The sequence below is a fragment of the Carex rostrata genome, chromosome 19 (assembly GCF_964058835.1).
Source record: "Carex rostrata chromosome 19, lpCarRost1.2, whole genome shotgun sequence".
NCBI lineage: Eukaryota > Viridiplantae > Streptophyta > Magnoliopsida > Poales > Cyperaceae > Carex > Carex rostrata.
The window spans coordinates 4,755,316-4,773,904 of NC_135936.1; the positions used below are offsets into that span (position 1 = coordinate 4,755,316).

At 39.9% G+C, this 18,589-nt stretch overlaps 1 protein-coding gene across 1 annotated transcript; it reads right to left on the bottom strand.

Annotated features, from left to right (window-relative positions):
- Window positions 1-138: 138 nt before the first annotated feature.
- Window positions 139-16,113, bottom strand: LOC144571954 (uncharacterized). The gene is made up of 6 exons (XM_078321349.1): window positions 16,052-16,113; window positions 9,533-10,809; window positions 8,951-9,109; window positions 8,211-8,548; window positions 7,565-8,000; window positions 139-209 (listed from the first exon to the last, which is right to left on the bottom strand). Exons 1-6 carry the CDS (start codon window positions 16,111-16,113, stop codon window positions 139-141), a joined length of 2,343 nt encoding a protein of 780 aa, XP_078177475.1.
- Window positions 16,114-18,589: the final 2,476 nt, after the last annotated feature.

Sequence of the window (18,589 nt, forward strand, 5' to 3'; positions counted from 1 at the left end):
TCACATGTGCCCTTGCTCGGTGCTCGTTTATGTTCATGAACGTTTGTACTTACATAATAAAATGCTTGTATACATAATAATAGATGTTTATATAAAAACTGTTAGTTTTTTAATTACTCTTGTGTCATGTACCTAAACTTAGGGAAGATTCAATGCTAGTCGTTTAGTAATTGTTCCTCCGGCCAGGACCAAAGATGGTCCTGATGCAGCTAATCCCAAATTTATTGTAGATACATTAGGTACAATGTACCTCATTGTATCATATATAGATATAGCTGCCTCTGCTCCTCCACCGCGAGAGTTTATATATATGCTGATATCCTCATCATTGTCAGTATCTCTTTATTAATTAAAACTTTAAATTTTGGTCTTAAGAATTAATATATGCTATATTTTTTTTCTACATTGATATTTTGGTGTTGAGAGTGAATGTTTAAAATTAATTGTTCTTATAAATAAATATCTAAATGTTTAGGTGTCAGAATGCGGGTCTTTAGTATTAAAATAATAAACTCGTAATTATATACGAATTCAGCAAGTGTTTATACTATATGCTCGAGTGTTCTCTTGTATTCATAATTGTAATTTTTATCTAATGGCTCACTTAATTCTGAAACTATGAATGTTAAGAATGAATGTATTAACTATTTATAATCTATGAATGTTAAGAATGAATGTATTAACTATTTATAAACTATGAATATTAAGAACCAGTCTTTGGTGTAGTGGCAAAGACACATGGTCTCTATGTGAGAGGTCATAGGTTCGAAATCCGATTGAGGAAATCCTTTGTTGTAATAAGTATTAAATAGTTGAATGGCTTGACCTCCAACCTTTACTTAAAAAAACTATTTATATTTGCACTCTTTAGTTTTTTTGAAGAAAAATAAGAATCTGAGTCCTTATATGTATATCAATCGGTACAGTGAATACTTTTATGTTTTGAACTAAATTCGGACACTCTCTAGATTATAGAATTAAAATTTCTTTTTAGATGAGCATATTAGTGGGAAAAATTCTGGCAAAAGAAAAAAAGAAGAAGAAGAGTGAAAGCAATCATCAATTACAAAAATGTGAAAACATATATATTAAAAAAAAAAAAAGCAAATGATGGAAAGTCATAGTTAAAGCATGTGATATATGGCATATTAAGGGAATTCATATCCTCTGAATTAACTCAAATTTTGAGTTAAGATGTGGACCGTCCGATTGAGATTTGTACTAATATTAAAGGGCCCCGTGTGTTATAGGCTTGGGCTGGATTGACTCGAATTCTGATCGTACGGTTCATAAATTAACTCAAACGGTACGTTAATGCAGAGGATACGTGTCCCATATTAAGGGATACATCGATTTCCTCAAATTAAAATCAGCTACATAACATTGCAATTTATTTAATTTGTTGTCTTTATGTTTTAAGATTTAGTTTCTCATTTATTTAGTAAGTTAAAATATATATTTTTTTAATTCTAACAATTACATACTTAACATGTTGGCACAATGAATATTTTCTATTTCTCTCTGTCAATTAGGACTTTATGTTTTTTTTTTACAATGCAATTAATATATCGTAATGGCTTTCTGGGTGGCTACAACGAAAGCTGTAAATCTGCTCCCAAGAATCAAAGCTAACCGAAGTGGTGCACCGGGTGCAGGAAGAAAAAAAATGAAAACGATTTGGTCAATGACAATGAGCCGTGGGGTCACATGATCAAAGTGACACGGTGTCACCGTCGAGTCATTTTCGTTTCAGATGAAGTAAAAACTTTACGAAATTATTGTGTGGCGATTAAGTAGTTAACGTGTGTCTCGTATGGAGTTCAATTGTGTTTTTTTTTTTTAATGATTCAGGGGCCAGAATAAATGAATAATGCGTTTTCTTTTTCTATTGATTTCCATTTGAAGTATTGACAGCAAAAGAGATTTTGACAGCTGATTTAATATTTATGCATGTGAAGAAATGACATTTGTTGCTTCCCTTTATGGTATTGGTGAAAAATTCAATAATCGAAAAAATATGAACCACATATATATGATATGATAGACGATTGGCATTGATAGTGAGTAGGGTTAAAAATTTGTCACCATTATATCTCATATATTTTTTATATATTTTTTTTAAGTTTAACAATTGATTCAATATGATTTTTATATTAAAATATATTTAGAGATTAAACTTTGTATGTCTTAGAAGATTCTGGACTATTAATAATAATGATTTTTTACATATATAGAAAATAGTAAATTAGAAAAAAAAGTTGGTCTCCAAATACATTTTAATATAAAAATAATATTAAGTGATTCAGATTGTCTGTTTGAAAAAAAAAAAAAAAATTTGAATTGTGAGTATTCTTCATCATTCAAAAGAACCGCAACAAAAAGAGGAAATTTGAACCAGTTTGTACTATATTGCCTGTGTTACTTTTCTTTTGCAGTTTTTCTTTGTTTAGGCTACTTATATTAGTGTAATATACTAAAATTCTTGTAGTATATGCTTCAAAGCAATTGCTTGAAATCATACTAGAAAAAAAAATATAGAAAATTGAGTTCCAATTTACAACCAACTTGAACGAGCACACATCCTCTCAGGCCAGCAGCTTAGTCTTTTGATTGATTTATACGAGTAACGTTGTAATCAGGGGCGAATCCAGCTTAGGTCAGGAGGGAGGAGCAATTGTTTTTCTTTGGATTTTGAAATTTCATAAGAATTTATAGATTCAGACCGATTTTGTCCCATTTTTCTCTGAAATTTTCACTACAGCAAAATGGTTTTTCTGCGACCGGTATCAGCGACCGGTACTGACGCCGGTCGCAGATAGTTAATTTTTCTAAAAAAAAATAGAAAAACAAAAAATCAGCGGCGACCATTACTTTTAGCGACCGTATCTGCGACCGGCGCCTTCACCAGTCGCTGAAAGTTTTGGTGAAAAAAATAAAGTGCGCCCGCCCGCGCCGGAACGCAACCCTAACCCGCCCTTTTCTCTCTCTCTCACGCTCATCTCTGCGTCGCCACCTGTCACACCCCGCGGCCACGGGTCGTAACAGTCTCCCGCCGTAAGCATACAACGCCGTGTATACTTACAAGGCTATTCAAATCTTACTCAACAATTAAGCATTCAATATGATAAACTAAGTTTATAGATACACAAATCAGAGTACACAGTCTGGTCAGAATATCATACAACAAAAGTATCTCATCCGGATACCAACCACGAGGCCTACCCTAAATATATACAACAAAACATATCTAGGGTCATATACTGGTAAGCTACTAAGGCCTACTACTCTCGTGCCTCTCCGAAATCAGTCGCACAAGTACCTGTAAAATAACCGGAAGGATGGGGGTGAGAATAAATTCTCAGTGCGAAAGTTGCCACAGTTTAGATTATTGGACTTGCAATCAAACTCTATATTCAAAAATGAAACCCAAACAATAACAGTTCAAACAGATATATATATAATCATAAATAACAGAATGCCAATGCTCGACAACAGTTTAATCAACCTGAAACACAGTTTACGGAATTTCCAAGATGAATTTCAAACACAACATATATTTTGGCTTAACTCAATTCAATAACTCAATTCAATAAGGCTTGTAGCAATTACAGATGTTCTTTCGAGCTGAACCATTATCAAACCCACATCTGTAGGGTTACTGACACCTACAGATGGCCAACCGCTGGACCCTTTATCTGACACCCATCTGCAATCGCTTGGCTTAACAGTTTATTAAGGTCTGGTTCGAATCATATAAAGAAAATCCTTTTTTTTAGAATCGTTTCCAATATTCGTCATATTCAATCGACCTTTCAAATGCATTAACACGTAGGAGAATGCCACCGAGCCATAGACGTTACACATGTCACCCACGATTTCCAATCACATCTCATAACATAATCACCCTCCCTCGTCCCAACCGGTACTGGGAATATCGAGGGCCGTTCACCTAAGGCCATTTAGGATCCTGGGAATCCAAGTCAGCATACAGCCCGACTTGGCAAATTAATTGGATCCAAGTGCTTAACTTCGTAAATCCATTCACACACATATCAATTCCACTCGTGGTGACTTTAAATCAAAATCAGATCACAATAGATCAACATAACCTATAACCATACCAGCATGCAAATCATTCAATTCAGATCAATTCGAGTTTAATTTAATTGGGCTATGCAAATGCACTACGCAATTCAGTGATGCAATCAATGATATTCAACATGACAAACGAAAACACAGTTTAATTCCTGAAAATAAAGTATCAAACAAGTCCAAGAATCCCGCACCTGTTTAAGACGAGCGTACCGCTTAGTTATGGATCAGGCGTCTCGAATTGCCTCGTTAAGTCTTGCTCGACCGAGCCTACACCTATATTATACGTATACTTGGTTTAATTCGGGTTCAGTGGTCTATACATTCACTTTTAGTTTACCAATGGTTCATACAATCCTAATTCAATTCTTATGCTTTGGTATCGGTTCTTTTCGGTTCCTTCTTTCTTACTCAAAAACCTTTAAAACTCACACAACTTACTTCTGGGTCCCTCAAACCCTACACAATTCCACTTAGGTTACCATTCATTCACCGTTTCACTACTTTGGTTCTCGGTTCAATTCAATTTACCTTTGGGTTAACCCTAATTTGGTCAAAACCTCAATTTAACCGTTAAACGTTCTAAAAATTCACGATCAAGAGGCAACCCTACCGATTACAAGTCTAATTGGTCGGGTTAAACAAATCAAATCACGATTATGCCAACTTTCATTTCTGGCACGAAACCCTAGAAATCAGATTTCACAAATCGGAGGAAATCGGGAAAAAGATTGACAAATAAACAACCAAGGAGTGTAGAGGAACTAGTCCTCGAGCAATTCGAACACAAATCTCGAGTTTAAAACGAAAACCAGAGAAATCGAGAAATCGTAGATTTTAGAGAGAAACAAAAAGAGAAAAGAATACCGAATAGGAGAGTTAGAAGAGATCCACGGGCGTTTACTTGGTTCCGGTTTCGATTTCTCGCAACAATCGGGGGTTTGAGAGGAACGGGAAACTCTCTCGCTCTTTTTCTTCTCTCTTGGCAGAAATTTCACTTAAAATGGTAAATGAATGAAGTGGGAGAGAGAGAGAGAGAGCAGGAATTATGCAAATAAGCCCTTGGAATCACCCAGTGCGGATCACTCACCCGCACTGGATCTGAGTGCGGACGCACTCGACAGTTTGTAGGTCCTTCCAGCACTTTCCAGTGCAAAAATCGGTGTCGGTGCGGGTCCTCCACCCGCAGTGCGGGTCACTTCACCCGCACTCAGCACTTAGTCAGTTTTCAGCATGAATTTTAACACAGAAATCACCCGCAGTGCGGGTGGCTTCACCCGCAGTCAGAACTTAGTAGATTTTTGGAATAAATTTTAACACAGAAATCACCCGCAGTGCGGGTGGCTTCACCCGCAGTCAGAACTTAGTAGATTTTTGGAATGAATTTTAACACAGAAATCACCCGTAGTGCGGGTGGCTTCACCCGCAGTCAGAACTTAGTAGATTTTTGGAATGAATTTTAACACAGAAATCACCCGCAGTGCGGGTCATTTGACCCGCACTCAGAACTTAGTAGATTTTTGGCAGAATTTCAGAAAAAGTCCGAGCGTAATGCGGACGCACTGACCCGCAGTGCGGGTGGCCTCACCCGCACTCAGTACTTAGCCAATTTCAGTTCAACACAGAAAATCATGAGTGCGGCCGCACCCACCCGCAGTGCGGGTGGCGTCACCCGCACTCACAGAAATTTCAAAGGCAATTTAAGGAAAACAGAAGTCAGTGCGGGTCAGTCACCCGCAGTCACCTACCAGTGCGGACGCAGTGAGCCTGTAAAGTCTCAAATTCTCGAAATTTCGACGCGGTTTCGATTCACACTTAACTTACTTAATTAGAGGAACCTAAATTAAGGTTTTAACTTTCATTTTGTTAGCACAATTAACTTGATTCTTGCTTTTAATTCATTTGAATTTAATTGTAAAAATTTCGTAACGTAACATTTCTCCCCCCCCTTAGAATAAAGTTCAGTCCTCTGAACTAAATTCCGTACCTGAGTCGTTGAATAGTTCCGGATACTTCTCACGTATGCTTTCCTCATGTTCCCACGTCGCTTCCTTAGTCGAATGGCGTCCCCATTTGACCAGAACAAGTTTGATCGCCTTGCTCCGAAGTTGCTGTTCTTTTCGGTCCAATATCTGCATTGGCTCTTCTTGATAGGACAAGTCATCTTGGACATGCAAGTCGGAGTGATCAATGCAATGAGATGGATCTCGTACGTACCGGCGTAATTGTGACACATGAAACACCGGATGAACCCGGTCCAATGCTGGTGGCAATGCAAGCTCATATGCTACCGGTCCCATTCGTCTCATAATTTGAAACGGTCCGATATATCTAGGACTCAACTTGCCTGATACGCCAAATCGGTGTACACCCCTGACAGGTGAAACTCGAAGCCACACGTGATCCCCTTCTTGAAATTCCAACGGTCTTCGATGCACATCCGCATATTTCTTTTGTCGCTCTTGGGCCGACTTAAGCCGACTCAAAACGACTTTCGTCTTTTCGGCAATCTCTTCTAACATTTGAGGCCCGGTAGGTGAGTACGTACCTGCGGGTCCCCACCACAGCGGTGTGCGACACTGCTGTCCTGTAAGAGCTTCTTGTGTTGACATTCCGATACTCGAATGGTAGCTATTGTTGTACGCGAACTCTACCAAGTACAAATGGTTGATCCAGGATTCTCGGAAACTTAAAGCACAGGATCGAAGCATGTCCTCCAATGTTTGGATTGTTCGTTCGGATTGACCATCGGTTTGCGGATGATGGGCTGTACTGAATCTCAATTTCGTGCCCATAGCTTCTTGAAAGCTTTCCCAAAAGTGAGAGGTGAATCGAGTGTCTCGGTCGGAGACGATGTGCCGCGAACATCCGTGGTATTTAAACTGGTATTGCAAGAACAGATCGGCTAGCTCTCTTCCGGATGTCTCGATCCGGAGTGGAATGAAGTGTGCAATCTTCGTCAGCCGATCCACTATCACCCATATGGCATCATATCGTCCAACGGTTCTCGGAAATCCAGTCACGAAGTCCATAGTGATCGACTCAAATTTCCGCATGGGTATCTCCAGAGGTCTTAGTAATCCCGCCCTCTTCCGTCTATCTGCTTTGACTTGCTGACAGACCTGACATTTCTCCACATAGTTTTGCACGTTTCTTTTCATCTTTGGCCACCAGAAGTGTCGCTTTAGATCTTGGTACATCTTGACTTCACCAGGGTGAATGGTATACCCCGAGTCATGTGCTTCTGACAGAATTAGATTCTTCAGACCGGAGTCATTCGGAACGCATATGCGGTCATGGAACCGCAGAATACCATCTTCGTGGAGTTGGAATGGCGAGTCTGCATTTGACTCAAAATGTTGCCGAAACTGCTGGCACTTTGGGTCCTCTTGTTGTGCTGCTCGAATCTGCTCATGTAACTCTGGTCGAACCTCGACCGCGGCCAAGATAATCGAGGCAACTGTTGATGTACCTGCACCATTGCTATCTCCAATCAATCGAGATGAGGTTTCCAATGCAAACTCACGGGATGCACCTACATGCAGACTCATTCTTCGCATTTCTTCGAGAAGATGTGCCTCACTAGTGATAATCGATGCCAGATTTATCTGACTCTTCCTACTTAGTGCATCTGCTACCACATTAGCCTTCCCCGCGTGATACTGGATATCCAGATCATAGTCCTTCATCAATTCCAACCATCTCCTCTGCCTCAAATTTAGCTCCCGTTGAGTGAAGATATACTTCAAGTTTTGGTGATCCGTGAAGATACGGCACCTTACTCCATACAAGTAATGCCGCCAAATCTTTAAGGCAAAAATCACTGCAGCTAGCTCCAAATCATGGGTCGGGTAATTCTGTTCGTGCGATCGCAACTGCCGAGAGGCATACGCTATAACATGGTCCTTCTGCATCAACACACATCCCAAACCAGATCCGGATGCATCAGTGTAGACCGTATACTCCTCGTCAGTAATAGGCATGGCAAGAACCGGTGCAGATACCAACCGATTCTTCAACTCCTCAAAGCTTTGATCTTGAGTGGCACCCCACTCGAACTTCACACCTTTATGAAACAGCTTCGTAAGGGGAGCAGCTAACTGTGAGAATCCAAGTACGAACCTTCTATAATAACCTGCTAGCCCCAGAAAGTTGCGAATCTCCGTAACTGTCTCTGGTCTCTTCCAATCAGTCACCGCCCGAATCTTTTCTGAGTCTACTGCCAACCCTTCTCCTGATATCACGTGACCTAGAAATGCTACCTTCTCAAGCCAGAACTCACACTTCGAAAATTTCGCGAATAGTTGATGATCTCTCAACCTCTGCAACACTATCCGCAGATGTACCTCGTGCTCTTCTCGTGACCTTGAGTATACCAGGATGTCATCGATAAACACCACCACAGTTGAATCCAACAGATCATGAAACACTCGCTGCATCATATCCATAAATGCAGCTGGAGCGTTCGTTAGCCCAAACGGCAAAACCAGATATTCGTAGTGCCCGTAGCGTGTTCGGAAGGCTGTTTTTTCTTAATCAGTCGGACGTATTCTCAGCTGGTGGTACCCAGTTCTCAGGTCTATCTTGGAGTAGATCGAAGATCCTTGCAGCTGATCAAACAAGTCGTCGATTCGGGGTAACGGGTATCTATTCTTGACGGTCACCTTGTTCAATTCGCGGTAGTCGATACATAACCGCAAGGTACCATCCTTCTTCCTCACAAACAACACCGGAGCACCCCATGGAGATGTGCTTGGTCTAATAAACCCGCTTTCCAGCATCTCTTCTAATTGGGCCTTGAGTTCTTTCAATTCTGCAGGAGCCATCCGATACGGACTCTTTGAAATTGGCGTCATACCTGGTACCACTTCAATGCCAAACTCCACTTCTCGTTCCGGTGGTACCCCTACTATTTCCTCCGGAAACACGTCCACGAATTCCGACACCACTGGAATCGTACTCATCTCAGGAACTTCTGCAGTAGTGTACACTATTGCCGCCAAATATGCAGTGCATCCTGAATCGATCAGATGCCTAACTTCCACAGCCGAAATGCATGGTATTACCCCTCCAACCTTTCTGCAGTTCATCATGCACGGCATACTACCTTTTGCGGTCACAAAACAAATCCTGCGGTGCGGACAGTCGATCGTCGCGGCATGTCTTGTTAACCAATCCATCCCCAATAGAACGTCGTAACCCGTGATCTCCATAACCAACAGGTCTATCTCGAGATCCCTTCCATCAACCCTGACTTTTCGGTTTCGGCATATGGTTATTTTTTGGTCAGTCGAACCGAAAGGGGTTTGAACACTCAGGACTTGGTTATTGGTTTCAGTTGACCAGTTATACTTTTCTACCCAAGCCTTCGATACAATGGAATGGCTACACCCAGTATCTATCAAACAATATGCACTCTCATTGGAGATAGAAAGTATACCTGTCATCACCTCAGCTCGAGAATCAGCCGGTTTCGAGCCTTCACCTTCCTCCAGAGCCCTCGTTGTGTCATATGCCACCTCTGCTATACCAAGCGCGTGGGCAGCCACTCGACCTCCAATCCTGCCTCCGCTGGTCTGAGAAGCACCTCGACCACGAAATGGTGGTCTACCGGATCCACGTCCCATGGGCCCTCTACCACCGCTGTCTCTGGGAAACCCTAGTGCCGCATTCGGGCACTCTCTCGCCCAATGCTCCATACTGCCGCAGGTGTAGCATGCTTGGTTGCGGCGTCTGCAATCTATCTCAGAGTGTGCCTGGTTGCACGAACGGCACCACACTGAAACAAAACCCGGCCGGAGTACCGGTCCTGCTATCTGTCTAGGAGGGGGTCTAGATGCCATAAACTGTCTCGGGGGTGGTCTAGCTGTCGACGGTCCTCCCCTTGACCTAAACCGTCGGTTTTGGTCCTCCCTCTGTTTCACATTCCTCTCCGTCATCTCCAACCTTCTTCTCTTGCTGTGCAACTCCACTTGCTCAGCGTGATCCATCATGGCCTGCAGCTCAGTAGCCATAGGGGTATCCACAATCATCGATATCCCCCCATCCAACCCGTCCAGGTACTGCCTATGGTACCTCACCACATCTGTCTGCACATCTATTGCGTACCTGGACAAGGCGAGAAACTCGTTGTTATAATCTGCCACTGCTCGCCCACTCTGCCTTAAGTCCAGAAATTTCCTCCGCAGCGCCTCTCGCTGGATATTACTCAGAAACCGTCGGGTGAATTGTTGCTCAAACCACTCCCATGGAATCTTCACTTCCTCCCCGACATAACTACGTCGGGCCCCATCCCACCAATACCTCGCACCACTCTCCAACTGCTGCTCTGCCAGCTCCACCATATCCTGTTCTGGTGCTCGACATAGCACCAGCTTTGCATTCATGCTTGCGAGCCATTCTTCAGCAGCGGCATACTCACCGGTGCCGTCAAAACGAGGCGGATGAAGGCGCATGAAGGAGTCATACAACCTTCTGAACTCCTCAGGAGCACCTCTTTGAACCTCCGGCACCACCTCACGCCTCTCTGCCTGGCGGCCTCTCTCGTAAGCCGCAATCAACCTATCATCTAGGTCTCGATCCCGGTTCTGCGCACCTCCAGGTCCAAGATCAACTCTCTGGACCTCAGGCCCAGCAGATCCAGCCTCACTCGCTTGAACGACTGGCTCGTTGGGTGGATCCAGGATAGGATCATGATTCCTGATTCTAGGTCGTCCCCTACTGCGACGTCCTTCCATAACTCTTAAATAATAAGAAAATATTCATTCAATTTGCATATACTCATTTCATAGAACGAACAAGTCGTTAACCGTGACAACCCCAAGTATAACGTACCCCACTCACGTATCCTATCAGTCTGGTTAGGGCTTAAAACCTTGAGCTCTGATACCACCGAAGAGAGCTGTCACACCCCGCGGCCACGGGTCGTAACAGTCTCCCGCCGTAAGCATACAACGCCGTGTATACTTACAAGGCTATTCAAATCTTACAAGGCTATTAAAATATATTTAGAGATTAAACTTTGTATGTCTTAGAAGATTCTGGACTATTAATAATAATGATTTTTTACATATATAGAAAATAGTAAATTAGAAAAAAAAGTTGGTCTCCAAATACATTTTAATATAAAAATAATATTAAGTGATTCAGATTGTCTGTTTGAAAAAAAAAAAAAAATTTGAATTGTGAGTATTCTTCATCATTCAAAAGAACCGCAACAAAAAGAGGAAATTTGAACCAGTTTGTACTATATTGCCTGTGTTACTTTTCTTTTGCAGTTTTTCTTTGTTTAGGCTACTTATATTAGTGTAATATACTAAAATTCTTGTAGTATATGCTTCAAAGCAATTGCTTGAAATCATACTAGAAAAAAAAATATAGAAAATTGAGTTCCAATTTACAACCAACTTGAACGAGCACACATCCTCTCAGGCCAGCAGCTTAGTCTTTTGATTGATTTATACGAGTAACGTTGTAATCAGGGACGAATCCAGCTTAGGTCAGGAGGGAGGAGCAATTGTTTTTCTTTGGATTTTGAAATTTCATAAGAATTTATAGATTCAGACCGATTTTGTCCCATTTTTCTCTGAAATTTTCACTACAGCAAAATGGTTTTTCTGCGACCGGTATCAGCGACCGGTACTGACGCCGGTCGCAGATAGTTAATTTTTCTAAAAAAAAATAGAAAAACAAAAAATCAGCGGCGACCATTACTTTTAGCGACCGTATCTGCGACCGGCGCCTTCACCAGTCGCTGAAAGTTTTGGTGAAAAAAATAAAGTGCGCCCGCCCGCGCCGGAACGCAACCCTAACCCGCCCTTTTCTCTCTCTCTCACGCTCATCTCTGCGTCGCCACCTGTCACACCCCGCGGCCACGGGTCGTAACAGTCTCCCGCCGTAAGCATACAACGCCGTGTATACTTACAAGGCTATTCAAATCTTACTCAACAATTAAGCATTCAATATGATAAACTAAGTTTATAGATACACAAATCAGAGTACACAGTCTGGTCAGAATATCATACAACAAAAGTATCTCATCCGGATACCAACCACGAGACCTACCCTAAATATATACAACAAAACATATCTAGGGTCATATACTGGTAAGCTACTAAGGCCTACTACTCTCGTGCCTCTCCGAAATCAGTCGCACAAGTACCTGTAAAATAACCGGAAGGGTGGGGGTGAGAATAAATTCTCAGTGCGAAAGTTGCCACAGTTTAGATTATTGGACTTGCAATCAAACTCTATATTCAAAAATGAAACCCAAACAATAACAGTTCAAACAGATATATATATAATCATAAATAACAGAATGCCAATGCTCGACAACAGTTTAATCAACCTGAAACACAGTTTACGGAATTTCCAAGATGAATTTCAAACACAACATATATTTTGGCTTAACTCAATTCAATAACTCAATTCAATAAGGCTTGTAGCAATTACAGATGTTCTTTCGAGCTGAACCATTATCAAACCCACATCTGTAGGGTTACTGACACCTACAGATGGCCAACCGCTGGACCCTTTATCTGACACCCATCTGCAATCGCTTGGCTTAACAGTTTATTAAGGTCTGGTTCGAATCATATAAAGAAAATCCTTTTTTTTAGAATCGTTTCCAATATTCGTCATATTCAATCGACCTTTCAAATGCATTAACACGTAGGAGAATGCCACCGAGCCATAGACGTTACACATGTCACCCACGATTTCCAATCACATCTCATAACATAATCACCCTCCCTCGTCCCAACCGGTACTGGGAATATCGAGGGCCGTTCACCTAAGGCCATTTAGGATCCTGGGAATCCAAGTCAGCATACAGCCCGACTTGGCAAATTAATTGGATCCAAGTGCTTAACTTCGTAAATCCATTCACACACATATCAATTCCACTCGTGGTGACTTTAAATCAAAATCAGATCACAATAGATCAACATAACCTATAACCATACCAGCATGCAAATCATTCAATTCAGATCAATTCGAGTTTAATTTAATTGGGCTATGCAAATGCACTACGCAATTCAGTGATGCAATCAATGATATTCAACATGACAAACGAAAACACAGTTTAATTCCTGAAAATAAAGTATCAAACAAGTCCAAGAATCCCGCACCTGTTTAAGACGAGCGTACCGCTTAGTTATGGATCAGGCGTCTCGAATTGCCTCGTTAAGTCTTGCTCGACCGAGCCTACACCTATATTATACGTATACTTGGTTTAATTCGGGTTCAGTGGTCTATACATTCACTTTTAGTTTACCAATGGTTCATACAATCCTAATTCAATTCTTATGCTTTGGTATCGGTTCTTTTCGGTTCCTTCTTTCTTACTCAAAAACCTTTAAAACTCACACAACTTACTTCTGGGTCCCTCAAACCCTACACAATTCCACTTAGGTTACCATTCATTCACCGTTTCACTACTTTGGTTCTCGGTTCAATTCAATTTACCTTTGGGTTAACCCTAATTTGGTCAAAACCTCAATTTAACCGTTAAACGTTCTAAAAATTCACGATCAAGAGGCAACCCTACCGATTACAAGTCTAATTGGTCGGGTTAAACAAATCAAATCACGATTATGCCAACTTTCATTTCTGGCACGAAACCCTAGAAATCAGATTTCACAAATCGGAGGAAATCGGGAAAAAGATTGACAAATAAACAACCAAGGAGTGTAGAGGAACTAGTCCTCGAGCAATTCGAACACAAATCTCGAGTTTAAAACGAAAACCAGAGAAATCGAGAAATCGTAGATTTTAGAGAGAAACAAAAAGAGAAAAGAATACCGAATAGGAGAGTTAGAAGAGATCCACGGGCGTTTACTTGGTTCCGGTTTCGATTTCTCGCAACAATCGGGGGTTTGAGAGGAACGGGAAACTCTCTCGCTCTTTTTCTTCTCTCTTGGCAGAAATTTCACTTAAAATGGTAAAGGAATGAAGTGGGAGAGAGAGAGAGAGAGCAGGAATTATGCAAATAAGCCCTTGGAATCACCCAGTGCGAATCACTCACCCGCACTGGATCTGAGTGCGGACGCACTCGACAGTTTGTAGGTCCTTCCAGCACTTTCCAGTGCAAAAATCGGTGTCGGTGCGGGTCCTCCACCCGCAGTGCGGGTCACTTCACCCGCACTCAGCACTTAGTCAGTTTTCAGCATGAATTTTAACACAGAAATCACCCGCAGTGCGGGTGGCTTCACCCGCAGTCAGAACTTAGTAGATTTTTGGAATAAATTTTAACACAGAAATCACCCGCAGTGCGGGTGGCTTCACCCGCAGTCAGAACTTAGTAGATTTTTGGAATGAATTTTAACACAGAAATCACCCGTAGTGCGGGTGGCTTCACCCGCAGTCAGAACTTAGTAGATTTTTGGAATGAATTTTAACACAGAAATCACCCGCAGTGCGGGTGGCTTCACCCGCAGTGCGGGTCACTTCACCCGCACTCAGAACTTAGTAGATTTTTGGCAGAATTTCAGAAAAAGTCCGAGCGTAATGCGGACGCACTGACCCGCAGTGCGGGTGGCCTCACCCGCACTCAGTACTTAGCCAATTTCAGTTCAACACAGAAAATCATGAGTGCGGCCGCACCCACCCGCAGTGCGGGTGGCGTCACCCGCACTCACAGAAATTTCAAAGGCAATTTAAGGAAAACAGAAGTCAGTGCGGGTCAGTCACCCGCAGTCACCTACCAGTGCGGACGCAGTGAGCCTGTAAAGTCTCAAATTCTCGAAATTTCGACGCGGTTTCGATTCACACTTAACTTACTTAATTAGAGGAACCTAAATTAAGGTTTTAACTTTCATTTTGTTAACACAATTAACTTGATTCTTGCTTTTAATTCATTTGAATTTAATTGTAAAAATTTCGTAACGTAACACCACCACTCATCTCTGCGCGCACCGGAACCCCCGAATCCCGCCACCTTCCATTCTGCTCCCTCTCTCAAAGCCTATCTCGTTGATTCCTCCTCTCTCTCCACTGTGCGACTATCGCTTCAGACTCTCTGTCTCTCGTGCTCTCGACCTCGCGTAACTCGAAATCGGCTGCACTTTAACGGAGTATTCAATTGCTGGTATTATAGTCTTGCAAAATCTCAGATTCTAATTGTATTATATTTTGGAAAGTCATAAGTTTTAGGAATTTTTTTTTTTGGCTGAATTTCATTGAATTTATTTTATTTGAATTTAGATTTATATTGCTCTCTTATTACCAGAAAAGGTACAAATCTGTGCTTGTTAATTGTAGTTTAGACAATCTGTGCTTGTTAATTGTTGTAGAATTGTCAATTAAATATATTTATTCGCAGAATTGAAGGGGGGAATTAGGTTAATCTGTGGTACTGCAGAATTGAAGGGGGAGAACTCTGATTGGATTGATAATATCCATCTGGTCAAGGCTTATAGCAATGATACTGGTCATGCAAACTCTTCCAATGAACTCACTGCACAGGTAATTAAACCATCTTATACTGAATTATTAATATGCATAAATTATTAATATGCATAAACCATCTTATACTGTAATCAAACCATCTTATACTATTTTTATTGTGTTATTTCATTGCTGTTAATTAATTATGTTTGGTATGGTACAATGACTTATTGCATTTTCTTTATCATTTCTCACAAAAAAGCAAACAGAACCCTAAAAACATAAAAAAATTCTAAAATTATAAAAAAAGACCCTAAAAACTCTAAAATTATAAAAAAAGGTTAAAAAGTCCATGAAGGAAGACTCGGATCGCGAATCTGAGCCCGCATGCATGAAAAGACCCTAAAAACTCTGAAATTGTAAAGAAAATTCGAAAAATCTATATCCGACGGTCGGATCGGGCTGAAAAGTAAGTTAGCTTGGATTTGGGGCTGTGGAGGTCATGTCAAAATTTCAGCCCGATCCGACGGACGGATCAAAAGTTACGCCCCTTTTCGTGAAGCATGCGTAGGACCATATTGCATCAATCGGCTTATCGTTTGAAGCTGAAATTTCTCGCAATAAGTCATTCTTCATTGGTACCCTTTATTAATTGGTGTTACTATCATTTGCATTTGTTAGATTCATAGCCGATCATCATGCTCGGAGAGAACTCAATGTGTGTATATGTATGTCATGATTTTTTATTTATGTTATATGATATCATGTTGTATGTCAATATTGAATTGTTGTACGATATTTGATATTAAATTCAAATCAAGCTATTATGTATGTTATGATTATTTGATATTATATTCGAATTGAGCTATTATTTGATATTATCAGCGACCGGATGACGTCATTCAGAGACCGGTGACGTCATCAGGAGGGTATCTGCGACAATGCTTTCAGCGACCGGGGTATTAGCGACCGTTTTTCATTTTCTGCGACCGGATTGATTTTCTGCAACCGGCGCCTATACTTTCTGCGACCGGAAAACCGGTCGCAGAAAGTGGGATTTGCTGTAGTGTTTATTTGCTCTCTTTTGGACTTTTGATTTGTAATTAATGTTACTTTTATGGTTAAAACTATGATAAACTTTTTGAATTATGATTGATAATTAGAAATAAGAGCATTTGTTTTTATCTAGTATTTGATTAGCTAATAAGTTTGAACCCGATTATCTGCTTTATAGCACCCCGCCCATCTGACGGAAATTCTGAATTCACTCCTAACCGTAACATTAATGAACTTATCAGGCAACTTCAAATTGTGATTTGTTTTGAGTACTGCGAGAGAGATGTAATCACAATTTTAAACATCGTAAAGAGAGATACTATATTTGAATTTTTATTCAAAAAATATTTGAATCTACGAAAATCAAACTTTAATATAATAGCTAAAGTTAATGTTCTCTGAGAAATTACACATTCAAAATTTGAATAAAATATTTAATAGTAGAAGACTTATTTTTCATCTTTATTTTAAAAATTAATTGAATAATAATACACGAATCTATATTTCTGAAATAAAATCTCGACCTCCAACTTTCCCCAAAAAAGAAAAAGAAATTGAGTCTACATTTTGATGTGTAACTTTTAAAAAAAAAAAATCGGATCAAATCCGAATCCAGAATTTACGTTGAATAGTAGACCCTCGGTTCTAGTACTTCCATCTGGATAGAAAAATATTTATAACTTATTTATCAATTATGGAGTTTTAGACGAATCTAGCTAGATTGAATATTTAATAAATATATTTGTTTCGTAAAATAAAATATTACAATTCTTAACTTTCTTTCCTAAATATCTTGCATTAAATAATTTATTATAATATAAATTGAAATATTATTGTAAATCAAAGTTATGTTGTTAATCATAACTCATAAGTCTTAAATTCCGAACTACTTTTACCAAACAAAAAAAAATGTCTAAAAAAACTAATAATAAACTTTGTAGGTTAAAATGTCTCGTTTTTGTGTATCCCAATCACGTCTCACATTTTTATATTAATTTTTAAAGTTCAAACAATTGATTTTCATATTAAAATATGTTTAAAGATCAAAATTTATATATATTTTTTTATTTTTTTTTACTTTGTCTAGTTAGATAAAAAATTATTGTTTTTAAATGACTCATAATTTTATAAAAAACAATAATTTGTATTTATCTAAAAAATAGAAATTTGTTCTTAAAAAAATATAAAATTTGATCTCCAAAATTATATTGAATGGTTCAGATCAAATATTTGAACATTTTAATACTTCATATTTTTAAAATATGAAGAATGATTGAAGGATGAAAACAACATTATTTCGAGCTCCTTTATCTAGTGTTTCATTGTGAGTAAGGGTGGCAAAAAAGCTCGTAGCTCGTGGCTCGATTGTGACTTACACCTTACTCGCTCGCTAACAGCTTGTTCATTACTGGACCAAACTGTTAACGAGCCAGCTTGCCACTAGCTCGGTTCAGAATTAATGAGTTCAAGCTGGGGCCTAGCTTGCTCGCCAGCTCGGTTAGGCATCAATTTGTGTTTGTAAGAATTTGTGTACATTTTATACTGTTGAGCTCAGTCCAATTTGGTTCATCTCGATTAAAAAAAATGTAGAATTCATTTTATTCTTAAAATAAGATCAAATCAGACTCAAAAGCCTGCTCAGACTGAATTGTCACGATTTCAAACTGAGAAAAATGTTAGTGTTTTAACTCTGATGCTTAGATTCAGTTCGCTCGGCTGTAACTCGGTCCATAATTAACAAGCTGAGTTCAAATCGAGCCAGCTTGTTGCCACCCCTAACTGACAGGGGTAAACGCAAGATTTTTGCCTGGGAGGGGCAGAAATTGGATTCAAATACCTTATCTGTTCAAACCCATTAGCTTATCAGGTCGATTCAATGCCTTAATATCTATTTTTTTTTCAATTCACAAAAATGAGATTTGGTTTTATTAAAAATAAAATCCATAATAATGTTCTATGCATTAAACCGAGAATTTCAATATGAAGAACGGGGAAAACCTGCAAACAGTTAATTTTATATGAATTTTACAAGATTTAACGCACATTTGGGTGCAAT

Bases quoted from the DNA above. Each gene is read 5' to 3' on its own strand.
- LOC144571954 (XM_078321349.1), bottom strand. From the start codon at position 16,113: ATGAAGAATGACTTATTGCGAGAAATTTCAGCTTCAAACGATAAGCCG. The intron at 10,810-16,051 runs GTCCTACGCATG...ACGTCGCAGTAG, and splicing joins AAGCCGATTGATGCAATATG to GGGACGACCTAGAATCAGGA. The intron at 210-7,564 runs GTACATCAACAG...ATTTGGGATTAG, and splicing joins TGGAGATAGCAATGGTGCAG to CTGCATCAGGACCATCTTTG.